The sequence below is a fragment of the Notechis scutatus genome, chromosome 7 (genome assembly GCF_049901735.1).
Source record: "Notechis scutatus isolate UNSWTSFEM ecotype Mainland chromosome 7, rNotScu1.2, whole genome shotgun sequence".
Classification (NCBI taxonomy): domain Eukaryota; kingdom Metazoa; phylum Chordata; class Lepidosauria; order Squamata; family Elapidae; genus Notechis; species Notechis scutatus.
This window is the reverse complement of record NC_142015.1, coordinates 8,077,382-8,090,799: the sequence shown is the minus strand read 5'-3', so window position 1 is coordinate 8,090,799 and position 13,418 is coordinate 8,077,382. Positions and strand designations below refer to the sequence as shown.

General features: G+C 37.8%; 1 protein-coding gene across 4 annotated transcripts in view; it reads right to left on the bottom strand.

Annotated features, from left to right (window-relative positions):
• The window catches only part of DOCK5 (dedicator of cytokinesis 5), a 123,845-nt gene that overhangs the window by 36,159 nt on the left and 74,268 nt on the right, over positions 1-13,418 (bottom strand). For all 4 annotated transcript variants that reach the window (XR_015750346.1, XM_026671318.2, XM_087969937.1 and 1 more), the window contains exons 29-34: positions 7,213-7,307; positions 6,663-6,741; positions 5,683-5,783; positions 4,308-4,366; positions 2,313-2,467; positions 466-551 (exon numbers count right to left, since the gene is read on the bottom strand). Coding sequence is in view for 3 of the 4 variants with exons in the window: in XM_026671318.2 (XP_026527103.2) it covers positions 466-551; positions 2,313-2,467; positions 4,308-4,366; positions 5,683-5,783; positions 6,663-6,741; positions 7,213-7,307 (575 nt within the window). In the remaining variant the exon portion in view is untranslated. The remainder of the gene's footprint in view (positions 1-465; positions 552-2,312; positions 2,468-4,307; positions 4,367-5,682; positions 5,784-6,662; positions 6,742-7,212; positions 7,308-13,418) is intronic.

The window sequence follows — 13,418 nt, the reverse complement described above, 5'->3', positions numbered from 1 at the left end:
AAACCGAGCACCCTTCCTAAAACCTGTCTGACAATGGAATGAGTTACTGACAGAGTAGATAAGCTTCTGAGTTGTGTTCAAATAAATGCTACCTATCAAAAATGCTGTTGTTTAAATTCCTCATTGGATGGTAGAAGGCTTGACCTCTAAATGGCCCCTTCCAATACTATGATGCTGTAACTCAAAAAAATAAAATATAACTTTTGTTTCAGACTGAATGCTTACACCTCTATGAAAATTCAGTCAACGCACAGATTGACTTACAACGAGTGTGTGTGTGTGTGTGTGTGTGTATAAATTCATAAAAAATGTTCATGCTGGAGACTAAAAGGAATATCTGTCTCTTGCTCATCTGATAAACTTGTATGGTAAACTGACACATTCTCTGGGCAATGGAATGTGAGAAAGCAACACCACATTACAAAACGTTACCTGGGAGATAATCAAGAACACTCACACACTTACAGTTTCTCCAGCAAGATCTTGTATTGTTCATCTCCCCGACCTCCTTCTACTTCCTGATCTAATTTAGTGATCAGCTCATTTTCAAACTGCAATTTAAAGACCAAAAGGAAAAGAAAACATTACTTAAAGTGTTTCCATTAAATATTTTATTTTAAAAGAATCAGAAAACAAGGTCATCAAACTCTTCAGCCCATCGATTCACTCAAGAAATTCCAGATTGTTCATTGTCCCCCCCCCATTTAATATGAAAATAATTTAATAAATATTACTTTAAGTAATAACACAGTACTAAAAATAATAACAACAACAGAGACAATTCTATATAACTATAGAACTATATAATCTGGTAAACACTGCAATTATGATTAAGATATAATTGGTTGTAAAAGGAGTGAGGTTAAGAATATAGAGATTGATACAAAAATAACATGTTGCAATACTGAACAATCAAGACAGATAATTTAACAAAAATATGTATTAATATCAAATTTTAAAAGATTGTCAACTATATTAAACAAGAGGAATATTGTCATATTTGTATCGAAATGTAAGATACTACGGAGCCAAACTGTTCACACAATGATATTTTTGTTGTAACCAAAAATTAAAAAAATTATTGCAAAAAAAACAGCAACAATAGAGACAATTCAAGGCTGGTTTTTTTTTATTACCTTTATTGTCAGAGTACAACATGTGTACAATGAGATTGGCTTATTGCTGGTGCTGACCATCCAATCTTTGGTAACACTGTCCCACTGCTAGCCATTTTCCATATAGGACTAGAGATTGGTATGAAGTTCTATAGATGGTCCCAGAAGATCAACTGATTCCAATTGACCCTTCATTGTTTATCAACCATCTATTAACCCCCATTTATTGGCCCATTGGATAGTCCCATTGACCCTTGAGGCTGGATATTGATTATTTTGAAGAGCCCTAAGATAGATGGATCAATCAATCCTATTTTTAATCTCTCTCAGTCATTTTAGATAAGTCCTATTGGAAGCTAAACAATGGTCCAGTTTAGGCAATTATGGTTTGATACGGATTCAGCCGAACCAACTGCTGAGGTCTGTTCATATATGCCAAAGAATTATGCTTTATCTTAAAGAACAATCTGGGGTTTCAGGTATCTCCCCCTTGCAGGTCTCAACAGTTTATTCATAATTCCTTGCAACAATTCATAATTATATTATAATATAATAATATTATAATTATATAATATAATAATATATAGTTATAATATTATGAATTAAAATATTATGAATATTCATAACTATTCATAATTATTCATAATTCTGCTCTCAACAGAATACCTTATACTACCAGATTTGAAATTTTGAGCTTAGACAACTTAGAACTACACTGCCTTTGGTCTGACCTAAGCATAGTACATAAAATTATCTGCTACAATGTCCTACCTGTCAATGACTACTTCAGCTTCAACTAGAACAACACACGAGCACACAATAGATACAAACTCAAGGTAAACCGCTCCAAACTCGAATGCAGAAAATATGACTTCAGCAACAGAGTTGTCAATGCCTGGAATGCACTACCTGACTCTGTGGTCTCTTCCCCAAACCCCCAAAACTTTAACCTTAGACTGTCTACTGTTGACCTCACCCCTTTCCTAAGAGGTCTGTAAGGGGCATGCATAAGAGCACCAACATGCCTACTGTCCCTGACCTAATGTCCCCTTTTATTTGTACCCATTTCATGTACTCATAATCATGTTCCAAATTATATCTGTTATCTAAAACACGCTTGACAAAATAAATAAATAAATAATAAAAATAAAAACTAGTTCTCAAACTTTTCCCACACTCTATAAGCCAATTCTGTACCATACGGAAATTTCTGCCCCCACTGAAGTTGAATTCGCATTGCATCATGTCGAAAAAGATTGGGATGGTTGCTTTCCGTAGCTCGGGCTCTGGCGTCAAGGTCACTTCCAGAATTGGGCCCACCATGGAAGGGATGAACTTGATCTTATGAGGTCCTGAGAAAACAAAAAAAGTGTGTGTGTGGGTGTGTGTGTGGGGGGAGAAACAGGAGTCAAGTTCGAACAGATGGGCTGCTTTGTCTAATAGCAGCTGCTATTCAGCCACAAATCCCTTTCAACTCATTTTTTTTAAGTCTTTCATAGGCAAACATTGCAACAGAGACCTTCTGTCACTTCATCCTCCTTCTACTTTTTCTAAAATTCTGTAGGAATTTACCATCATACCAATATATCAGTGGAGATAAGATGAGGGAAGAGTCATTCTGAAACACTAGGAATGCTTCTTTAGTTCAAATGATCTCTCTTTCTCTTTGCATGCTGTCTTTCATTCTCTCCTGTTTAATGTAGACTTCTGAAAACTTCCTCAGGAATACCATCATGACCTATCTCGAACAGGCAACCTTTTTGAACTTGGAAACCCTCCAGAGGCATGGATTTCAGCCTCCAGAATTCCCAGCAATGGTCACTTTGGCTATTACAGGGAAGCGGAAGATAAAGATTGGGAAAAATTGGGAAAGGCTGCTCCAGATTATCCAATTTTTGTACTAGGAAGCTTATTAAGTTCACCCAGGCACTGATCTCCTGCATGCAAAACATATATTTTTAAAAACTTTATTAGAGCAGGGTTGTTGTTTTTCTTCAGTTCTGAACTGAAGAAGCTTCTTGGATGAGAAGTGAAATGTCTTCAAGGAAAAAACAAAGGAAATCCAGTTGCTTTGGGGAAAAAAACATCTTCGGATAAATATGCATATTTCCCCCCTTCAATATAATAAAGATAATACGTTCCATTTTCCCTTTTTCCTGTCCTTTTATTAGTCAAAGGCAGGGGTGAGATGCTACCGGTTCAGCCTGGTTCTATAGAACCTGTAGCGGCGAAGAGCAGCTGACACCAAACCGGTTTGGTGTTTGGCCCACCTGCCTGCCTGGGCTCTAGGCTGTCCTTTATTCCCTGCTTTTCCCTCTTCAGCTGCTTTGCGCGGCACAGCTGAAGTTGAAAAAGCAGGAAACAAGAGGGTTTTCAAACGCTGCGTACCCGAGCTGCACACACGATTGTCCGCAGTTCGGAGAATTGGCAAATCGCTCCGCTGGCTGGACCCTCCCCTCCCCACCCACTCACTCCTTACCTGTCATGCGATCCATCCAACTTGCCTGGTTTGGTAAGTTGCTATTTTTCTTTCCCCCCGACCATCAGCTGTTCTGCTCTGCCAGGAGATTTAGATTAGCTAGAAAGCAGGAAATCCTTGAATTTCTTGCTTTCTAGCTAATCTAAAAGCAGAGCCGAACTTTCCTTAGGACTGGAGCTTTTCAGTGCAGACTCAGGTAGCCGAATTACGAGTTTGCTTGCAAGCAAATTTTATGTGACAGACTCAGATAGCCGATTGCAGATAGATAGATCTCTTAAGTGAATCTGTGATTCTGTGAGCAACTCAATCTGCCTGCCTGCTTTGCCTGCTTTTGGGTAAAAGTTGCTCTTTTTTTTTCTTTTTTTACAAAAAATTCAATATTTCCATAAATATTTATAATATTTACATACAAGCCATGCCCACCCAGTCACATGACCACCAAGCCATGCCCAGTCAGCAAGCCATGCTCACCCAGTCACATGACCACCAAACCACACCCACAAATTAGGCAACACCCACAGAACCGGTTGTTAAGAAATTTGAATCCCACCCCTCGTCAAAGTGACCCCCCCTTTGTGGATAGTGATTAGTGTTCCTTTCTTTTGACACAAACAAAAGATGTTTCCAATCATTCTTTCTGCATCCATGAAGCAATGGCCAAAGAGTCCAACTTTACAAGCCAATTTGCTCTTTCAATTTGCTTCACTGCTTACCAAGATTGTACCACATGTCCCTTATCTGGAAGCCAATTTCCTTCCTCATATCTCCATATCTACAAAAGAGAGAGAGAGAGCATTAAATGATTTTGCTTAAATCTCTGGGAACAAAATAAATTATTGGATCAATGTTGTCCCAAGGATCCTCTTTGGCATGAAGGAGGGGTGGTATTCAGCAGGTTCTGACCAGTTCTGGAGAACTGGTAGCGGAAATTTTGAGTAGTTTGGAGAATCGGCAAATACCACCTCTGACTGGAGATTTTACAGTATACTTCCCCTGCCACGCCCACCAAGCCACGCCACACAACCGGTAGTAAAAAAAAATTGAATCCCACCACTGGCATGAAGTCTAAATTGTCCTTTCAAGCAAGCATTCACATTATTGTAACTACTGTTTTATTTGAAAAGTATTTGTATATATGTCCAACAGTCCAATGCTTTATTTATTTGGTTGTTCATTTATAGGATTTATATAACTGATTAATCGCACAAATGATTCTGGGTAGCTTACCAAGATGAAAAAAAACTGATAAACCACCATATACCACCATCACTACCTCTGGTGTCCAAAGAAAAATAATAATTCAATTCATCAATACAATGTCAATAACATCAGTCAGTAACACATCAATAACTGATTAAAGTTGAAGGCAACTGCCACAAGCCTATAAAAGTATGGAAGCCTATGGGAACATAGCTGTTAAGGGTGTTGGAACAGGACTGAAAAGATTCAAGTTTAAGTAGCTCCTTAATTATGGAGGGTCATCTGATTTCTAGGTGTCATGTTCTTTAGTAACTTCCTAAAACCAATACTCCTTCTGTTCCACAGACTATTGTCACATAAGTTCTCTTTAGCGGTATTTACTGAATTGAATGGGATGAAAATAACCAAAATACCTATAGAGACAATATAATCTAGTGTATATTAAGGTGAAGACTTTCTGATTTTTCTAACAATTTCCTATGATATAATAATAAGATCATATCATAGGAAACAAGAAGATTGGTACAGTATTTGCATAACTATCTCCTGGTTTCAAATCAACTAGGAAACCAACTACTACATGTGGCTACTCTCTTGTTGACCAACATCCTTCACAGGTTCATTGTTGGCGGGATAAATTGGGGCTAAGAGCACTACCTATACTTCTTTTGATTCTCAGAAAAAATCAGAATGTGCATTTAACAGTCAAATATGTAATAAAGTAATCAACCAAGCTTTATGGGCTGATTTAACATGTTTTTAGACATACCCATCCTTCCGATTTTCAGTATCATTCATTTAGAAAAATGTGATGGTGCAGAAGTAATTTTAACACTAAGTAATGGTGGGAGAACTTAAGTAAAAATAAAAACTCAGGTGAAAACTTACTTCTTCATTATCTTGTTCCGTTTAGCCTGTGAGAAAGTCTCCAGTTGAAGGGATTCATGAGTAAGAAAGGCCACTGCCAAATGGAAGTAATTATTCCATAGCTATGGGAGTATGGAGGAGAGAGAGAGAAATCAGATCAAATAATAAACTAATCATAAAATAAGATAAAGTCATGTGATGGCATGCAAGATAGGAGAGTCATTAAAATTTGTCTTCTCAAAACATCTGCTCCAACAAGAACTTGAAAAGCTGCCTGCTGAACCCAAATGTGTTTCTGAATCTTTAATGGACTGCTCCATATAATATGTTAAGCATTGGTTGAACTATTCAACAAATCATTGTTTAGTGCAATGTGTTTATCAATCCAGGTATTGGGTATCTATTCCAGGGATGGGATGCAAATATTTTTACTACCGGTTCTATGGGCGTGGCTAGGTGGGCGTGACCATGTGCCTGGATGGGCGTGTCTTCTTTTTTTCCCCCAGCAACACTCCCCACCTGCTCCATTTTTTTGCCTCCTGGGCCACAGGGTAGCCTCCTGGGAGGGCGTTTTTGCTGCAAAAAAGATCCTAAAATTGGATCGGTCATGTGAGTGATTTGATTTATGATTTTCATGACTTATCACTATGATGGGAAAACTCCATTATGATTGTAAGTCGAAGACTGTAAGATTTCAATATTCTGCAGCTAAAAGACAAGGGAATGAGTTACATGTTTCAGCATTTAAGGGAGAAGAAAACTTGACATGTTATATGGCCCTATCTGCCATGATTTCCAATGCCTTAAAATGTTTAAGGAGGATCCCTTGGCTGTCTCTTGACTTCTCCAAGCAAGTTCTCAAATCTGATACAAATCTTTCTAAAGAAATGTGCAGTCTCGTTTCAATTGGCCATGATGGCCAATTTGGCAAATTGTAAAGACTCACCTTCCAGATAACCACCAAGCCCTTGTGATTAAAGAGAGTGGATGTTTTCTCTTACCTGGAGCTCAAAGCTTGCCTGATCCAAGAAGAAGCGATTGAGCACCGAGGCATACTGATTGATGGCTCGAAGGAAAATCCTGGAAAAGTACAGGGGGAAAAAAAGCCATTTTAAAGAACAGCTTGGGAGAGAGACAGAGGCTAAAAGCACCTCCTTGTCCCTGTGAAACCACAGGAAGTTCCTGCTGTGTGTTCACAAGTTCTTTGGCATAATTTGTATTTTCACTGCTCTTAAAGCAATGGTGCCAATTTTCATATAAATGTCTGTATTCTCAAATTGAAAGGTTTGATTTAGAAGGTTCTAAGAAACCACAGTCAAGAGAATTGACAAGTTAGCAAGCTACTAAAGGCAGAGAAATAAAACCACTATGAATAGCTGAGCAATCCAGAGGGGATTCTCTCAATTGCATTTATTTTTAATCCAGACCAGACTTCAAGGATCCTGAAACAATGGTCATTGATTGATACACTGTGCTAAAAAAAATATGGAAAAAGAAACAAAGAACTGGAGGGGGGAAATATTCTGGGCTACAGATAATAAGACTTTTTACCTGCTCTGCATCATATTCATCACCATCCAGTCACTTGCATAGACATTTTTCCCAATCAGGTCTTTAAACATGATGAAAGTTTCCATCAGAAAATCCTACGGGTAAGGTTACAAATCAGAATAAAGGAGAGTGACCAGATTTATATTATTAAAGGAGAGTGACCAGATTTATATTATAGATCAGCCTTCCAAATATAATGTTCTCCAGATGTTCTTGGACTCTACTTCCCAGAATTGGCCATACTAACTGGGAACTCTTGGAACTGTCTTCCCAATCCTTCCAGAGATCACCGGGCCATAATCTTCCATGGCTTGCTGTGTTCCCACCCTCTACCTGCTAACACTGCCAACAAAAACTTTTTCTTAAAAATGGTACAAGTAGAAACTCTTTAAATACATGTGCCAAACACTCAATTAAACCTAACTTTTGTTCTAGTTGGGTCCTACCTACTTTTTGGAGTTAGACCCAAAGCCTTACTACTTAAATGGCAACTGAGAATCTCATCTTGGGACTTCTTTGTATTGCTATTATCCTTCTCATCTTCCTCATCTTCTTATCTTTCCTACTAGCTTCTCCTATTGGTATCTTATGACTTATGATTGTATCTTACGATTTATGATCTATGACTTATCACTGGTTGTTTATATATATACTGAGAGCTTATGCACTGGCGACAAATTCCTTGTGTGTCCAATCACATTTGGTCAATAAAGAATATTCCAATTCCAATTCCAATGCATTTGATACCTCAATCCTATACAGCTCAAGAAAAAGAAGATTTAAGAAAGTCTTAGAAATACTACCTAACAACCAGGTTTTCTCCCAAAGATATGCCTACTTTTAAATACACCAAGATAGTTTATACCAAGATTGTATACTCAGTCCCATAAAAATTCTCCCCACCAAAAAACATAACCATGTGAGTTATGTACATGTAGAGCCATAGTGGCATAGTGCTTAGAATGCACTACTGTAGGCTAATTCTGCTGACGGTTGACTGCAAGCAGTTTGGTAGTTTGATCCTGACCAGCTCAAGGTTGACTCAACCTTCCATCTTTCCAAGGTTGGTAAAATGAGGACCTAGATTATTGGGGACAATATGCTGTCTTTGTAAACTGCTTAGAGAGGGCTGGAAAGCACTGTGAAGTGGTATATAAGTCTTAGTGCTATTGCTACACATACCTATATAGCTGACACTGGCCTAAAGTGACTCTGGGTTTCATGAGTGAAAATCAGCTCAAAGCTGGCCCTGAACAGTCTCAAGAATGTTTTCTTTTCCATCTTCCGGTTTGAGCTTCTTCAGCGACAGACCGAAACCTCGTCTCTGCGAGGCTTCGATCCATGCTCGCTGCTGGAGCGCCCTGAGCTGGCTGGTTTCGGGGCTAAGCCACCCCGTAGAGGTGGTGAAGAGGGGGGAGACTGCCAGCAGGGTTGAGGAGAGCCACATCTCTCCTCCCCAGCTGGCCATTACTCCCTTTCCCAAAGACGGTTGCAGCGGTGGTCAGATATGGCCACCACAAAGAAGAACTCGACCGGAAAAGAATGTGCAGAAGGAAGATAAGAAGAGAAAGTTTTGGTTGACCGGGTCAAACAGCAAAAGCAACAAATAAGGTACCCTGGAATTGAAACTGTTAAAAAACAATAACATTGTTCCCTAAGAAGATTTTTAAGCTGCGAAGGAGAGAGAAAAGGGAAAAGATTTGGTTTTCTCCTTTTCCTATACTGACAGCTGAGACTTAAGCAAGAAACTGGAAAAAAATCCACTTTGACATCAATAGGCATTTAATGCTGAAAATAAAAAGTCAAAGGGATAATAAAGATTTCTGGATAATTAAAAGCTTTTGAAAACAGAAAAGGAGAGAAAAAGAATAAAAGGGTAGGATCTGGAAGGGAGGAGTCTGCCTGGAATTAAAAAAGAACTTACAGCAAAATCTCAACAAGACTTCCAAAAGATACATTCTAACTGAAATGTCTCAACAAAAACCCCAGGAAGAGAAAGTCGAAAAAGAAATAAGAAGATATAACTCAGGACTATCTGGATTACTTGATGATTTCTGGATTCTCGGTTATTGTTTTGAATGACTAAAATCAATCAGGTGGTTGTTTAAAATTGTTTAAAATGGCTCCACTTTTAGAAGAACTGAAAATGGAACTTAAAAAGTACAAAGAAGGTGCACAAGAAGGGAGAGGTTCTTTTGGCTTCGTATTTCAGTTTTTAGAAATGGAGATTTGGAATGATGAGAAACAACAAGAAATGCCTGCAGAACAAGAAGATTGCGACAAAGAAGAAGCCATCTTTAATGAACAAGTAATCTTAGATGGGGGGGAAAAAGGAAAGGGGGGGAAGAGAATGGAAAGTTTAAGATTAGGAAAAACAACTCAAAAAAAATAGGGTGAAAAATAAGTATAAAATCAGAAAGCAACAGACGAGGGAAATGTAGAAGAGAGAATTAGAACTAGAGAGACAAGGGGGTAAAAAGGGGAGGGAGAAGATGAGAGGGAAGAAAGAAAGGAAAAGAAGTTATAAAGGACAGAAGCAAAATATAGAGAAAAAGCGCCTATTTAGAGATAATGGGTGAAAACTTAATGGAAAAAAGGGATTCTGCAAAGGTACATAAGATAGTATGGTTATATTAGAAGCAGAAATAATTTTAGAAAATATGAAACAAGGTATGATTAAAATGTCTGATAAAATAGCTATTGTAATCCAGTGGAATGCTTGTCAATAAACAAATGTAACAAAAGGTATATTTAATGATTTATAAAACATATGTGAAGAGAAATAAGGGAAAAATTAATTATGGAGATTATATGTGTTTTTAAGGAAGTATGATATTTAATTGAACAGAAGTGTTAAAGATGTTAAGATTTTAATGATTATTAATGATAGAACTGAACTGGAATGGAATGAGGGTTTATAATTACATATATTTACAATCTTTCTTTTTCTTTTTTTAAAGAATATAGTGTGTATTATAAGAATGTGCCAAGCAGAATTCGATTGGAAGTTATCTATTATGTATTATATTGAAGGTCATAAACTTAAGGTATATATTGAAGTTTAAAGAAGAGTTGAATGGATGTAATTAAAAGATATAAAGGCGTCATACTCCAATTAGTAACTACAGGAGAAAATTTGTTTAATGAGAAAAGATAATATGAAATTGAAACAGAACAGACAAAAGTATAAATATAATGATTTGAATTGAGATGAGAAATCAAAATTGAGAAAATTAAAAGAGGAGAAAAACTATATAGAAAATGTAAAATAGTATAACATATGGAATAGAATACAAAAAGGAGCATGAAATTGAGTTTTGTGTCTGTATAAAGAAGTTCAACCCGGGACCATGCTACTTTCAAAAAAGATGTTTTACTTGTATTTTGTGTGTAAAAACTCAAATAAAACTTTATTTAAAAAAAAAAGAGTTTTCTTTTCCATCCATTTTAATTCATGTACACACACACACACTTAGATATCTATCTATATTATTTTACTATTTGTTGTTTCAATCTTTCTTTCATTTGTTGTGTTTTTTCTTCCATTCAGTCCTTTCTGATTCTCGGTGACTGCCTGGACAAATCTTTGCAGTTTTCATGGCATGATTTTTAAGAAGAGATTGGAAAACCATTTTTCTGAAATGATGTAGGCTTTCCTGCTTGAACAGGGATTGGACTAACAGAATAATAGATTTGGAAGGGACCTTGGAGGTCTTCTAGTCGAACCCCTGGACTAGAAGACTTCCAATGTCCCTTCCAACTTTATTATTCTGCTATTCAGTTTTTTAGAAGTGGTTTGCCATTGCCTCCTTCCCAGGGCTGAGAAGAAGGGGTGGCCCAAGGTCACCCAGCTGGCTCCATGCTTAAGGAAGGGCTAGAATTCACTGTCTCCTGGTTTGTGGCCTGAGGTCTTCAACACTAGTCCAAATTAGCTTTCATACCTAGTATAGCAGCTCTAGAATTATTGAAAAAGCTGCTAATCATTTCCTTTTGTTGTCAAGGAAAACGCTTATTTAAGCGTTATCCCTTCCCTGCCAGAATTCCAGTGAAAAACAGATCTTTTTCTCATATGTGTTATTTGCATTTTTCTTTTCAAACAGAGCTGCTTCTATAGAGAATGACAGATTTAGGTTTTGCTGTGAAATCCAGAATGGTCTCACCCTCTTGGCAGTACTTGAAGTTGGAACTTTTATCTTCGCAATCAGGACTTGAGTCCAAAGCCTGATTTTTTTCCCCCTTAAATATTTTTCTATCATTGTTGCAAGTTTTTTTTTTAAAAAAATAGTTATTTTTACTTTGTTGGTAACCTTTATCTTGCTTTTTTATGCAGTGTAATTAAGAATGGTCTACAAGCTGGAGGATGGTGAAAAATATTGAGATGTAACCACAAGATTGAAACTTTATCTTTATGTGCCTTGTGCATATCTCACATGCAAAAAAGGGATTTGATCACATACACTCCTCAAGTTACAACTGTAATGGAGCCTGCCCATCACAATTGTGATTCACGACTATTGTAAAGCAGGTCAGTCATGTGACCATGATGATTCTATGACCTTTTTTGCAGTGGTTGCTAAGTGAACTCTGCAGTCATTAAGGGAACAGTTGTTTCCTAGATTGTCAGCTTGCTTGTGCTTCGCTGCTATGTGGTGACAGACTGACATGAACAGTGGGGAGGAGGAACGAAGGTGAGGTGGGAGAATGCTTGGGGAAATGAAAGGAAGTTCTGTATCTTCTCAAGATGCTGCTTCATGGTCTCCCAGTTGGAAGAAGGGAGGGCGCTGCATAGAAAACTATGCTTGCATTGACCATTATGAAAACATCTTGCTGAATGTCCCAAAGGTGCTTTTTTTTAGGAGGCAACTGGACTTGCTTGTCCTTTTAGAGCAGGGGTCTTCAAACTTGACAACTTTAAGACTTTTGGATTTCAACTCTCCAGTCGTATTAGCTCAAAAATTCTGGGAGTTGAAGTCCACAAGTCTTAAACTTGCCAAATTTGAAGATCCTTGCTTTAGAGGGTTGTTGCAGACTACAGGATCCAGGAGGACACAGATAAACCTCCAAGTGCTTCAAGGATTCAGATTACCAGCTGTCAGCAAGGAATATAAATCCTTCCATTCCCCACTGTGCTGTAACAGCTGAAGAAGCTTCTGGGATGAGAAGTGAAATGTCTTCAAAAGAAAAAACAAGAAAGCCCAGTTGCCTCCTGAAAAAGCACCTTTGGGACAACCATGACCTGGAAGACTGAGAATCTCTACAGAATCTTGCTGAACCTGACTTGTAACATGGAGGTGGGCAATGGGAGTCAGTTGAAGGGAGGGAAAAGTAGAATTTAGGGATTTTGGCACTTGATTCTCAGCTCTGGCTTTGAAATACTGCAAGACACTTGACTTTTAATAAAGCTATACCTTTCTCAACAAGTGGAGCCAAGGATCGTTTCTATCTAGAGGATTAAGTTGCAGCAGGTCTGACAATGCTTTTGCTGAAAACCAGAAGTAACTGCCGATTTTCAGCAAAGTTGCCTTGAAATGCATGTGACTGAAATGCATATGACTGTAGGATGCTGCAAACAGTCATAAATGCAACCTGTGTGCTGAGTGTCTGAAGTGCAGTCACACAACAATGGAGGTGGTCGACCATCAGAATTTCAACTCCAGGTCATAAAAACCCACCAGGTAGCTTCATCAATACCTCAAATGGTCACTAAGTGAGCAGTTGTAAGTCAAGGTTACCTGTAACAGCAGTCAGCATTTTAATTAGTATTGACAAGATCCCTTGTATAATAGTCAGGCTGAAAGAACGATCTCCTTTCCAATGTACTATTTTCTAGTTATTTTCAGGGACAAAGCTCTTATTTTCACAAAAATAAATCCTACAACGGATACATTAACTACAAGCATTAACTGCAAGGGATAGGCAGCCAGCACACGATTAAAGTGTACTTTTTGGGATGGCAGGAGATAGTTACATGGATTTTATTTCAGCTTTTCAGAGAAGTTCAAATAAACAGGACTTTATGAGATCAAGCAGGAACAGCCAAGACAATGTATGACTTTCCAGCTAAAGAAGCCACATAAAAGGTCATTTTAATATTGAAAAATACAGCAAGATGCATAGCTGGGCAGGACTGGAAGACTACAGAAGGAGACATGGCTATGGCTATTTGCTAATGAAAATAGAATCAGGCATAATTATATCAGCCCTTA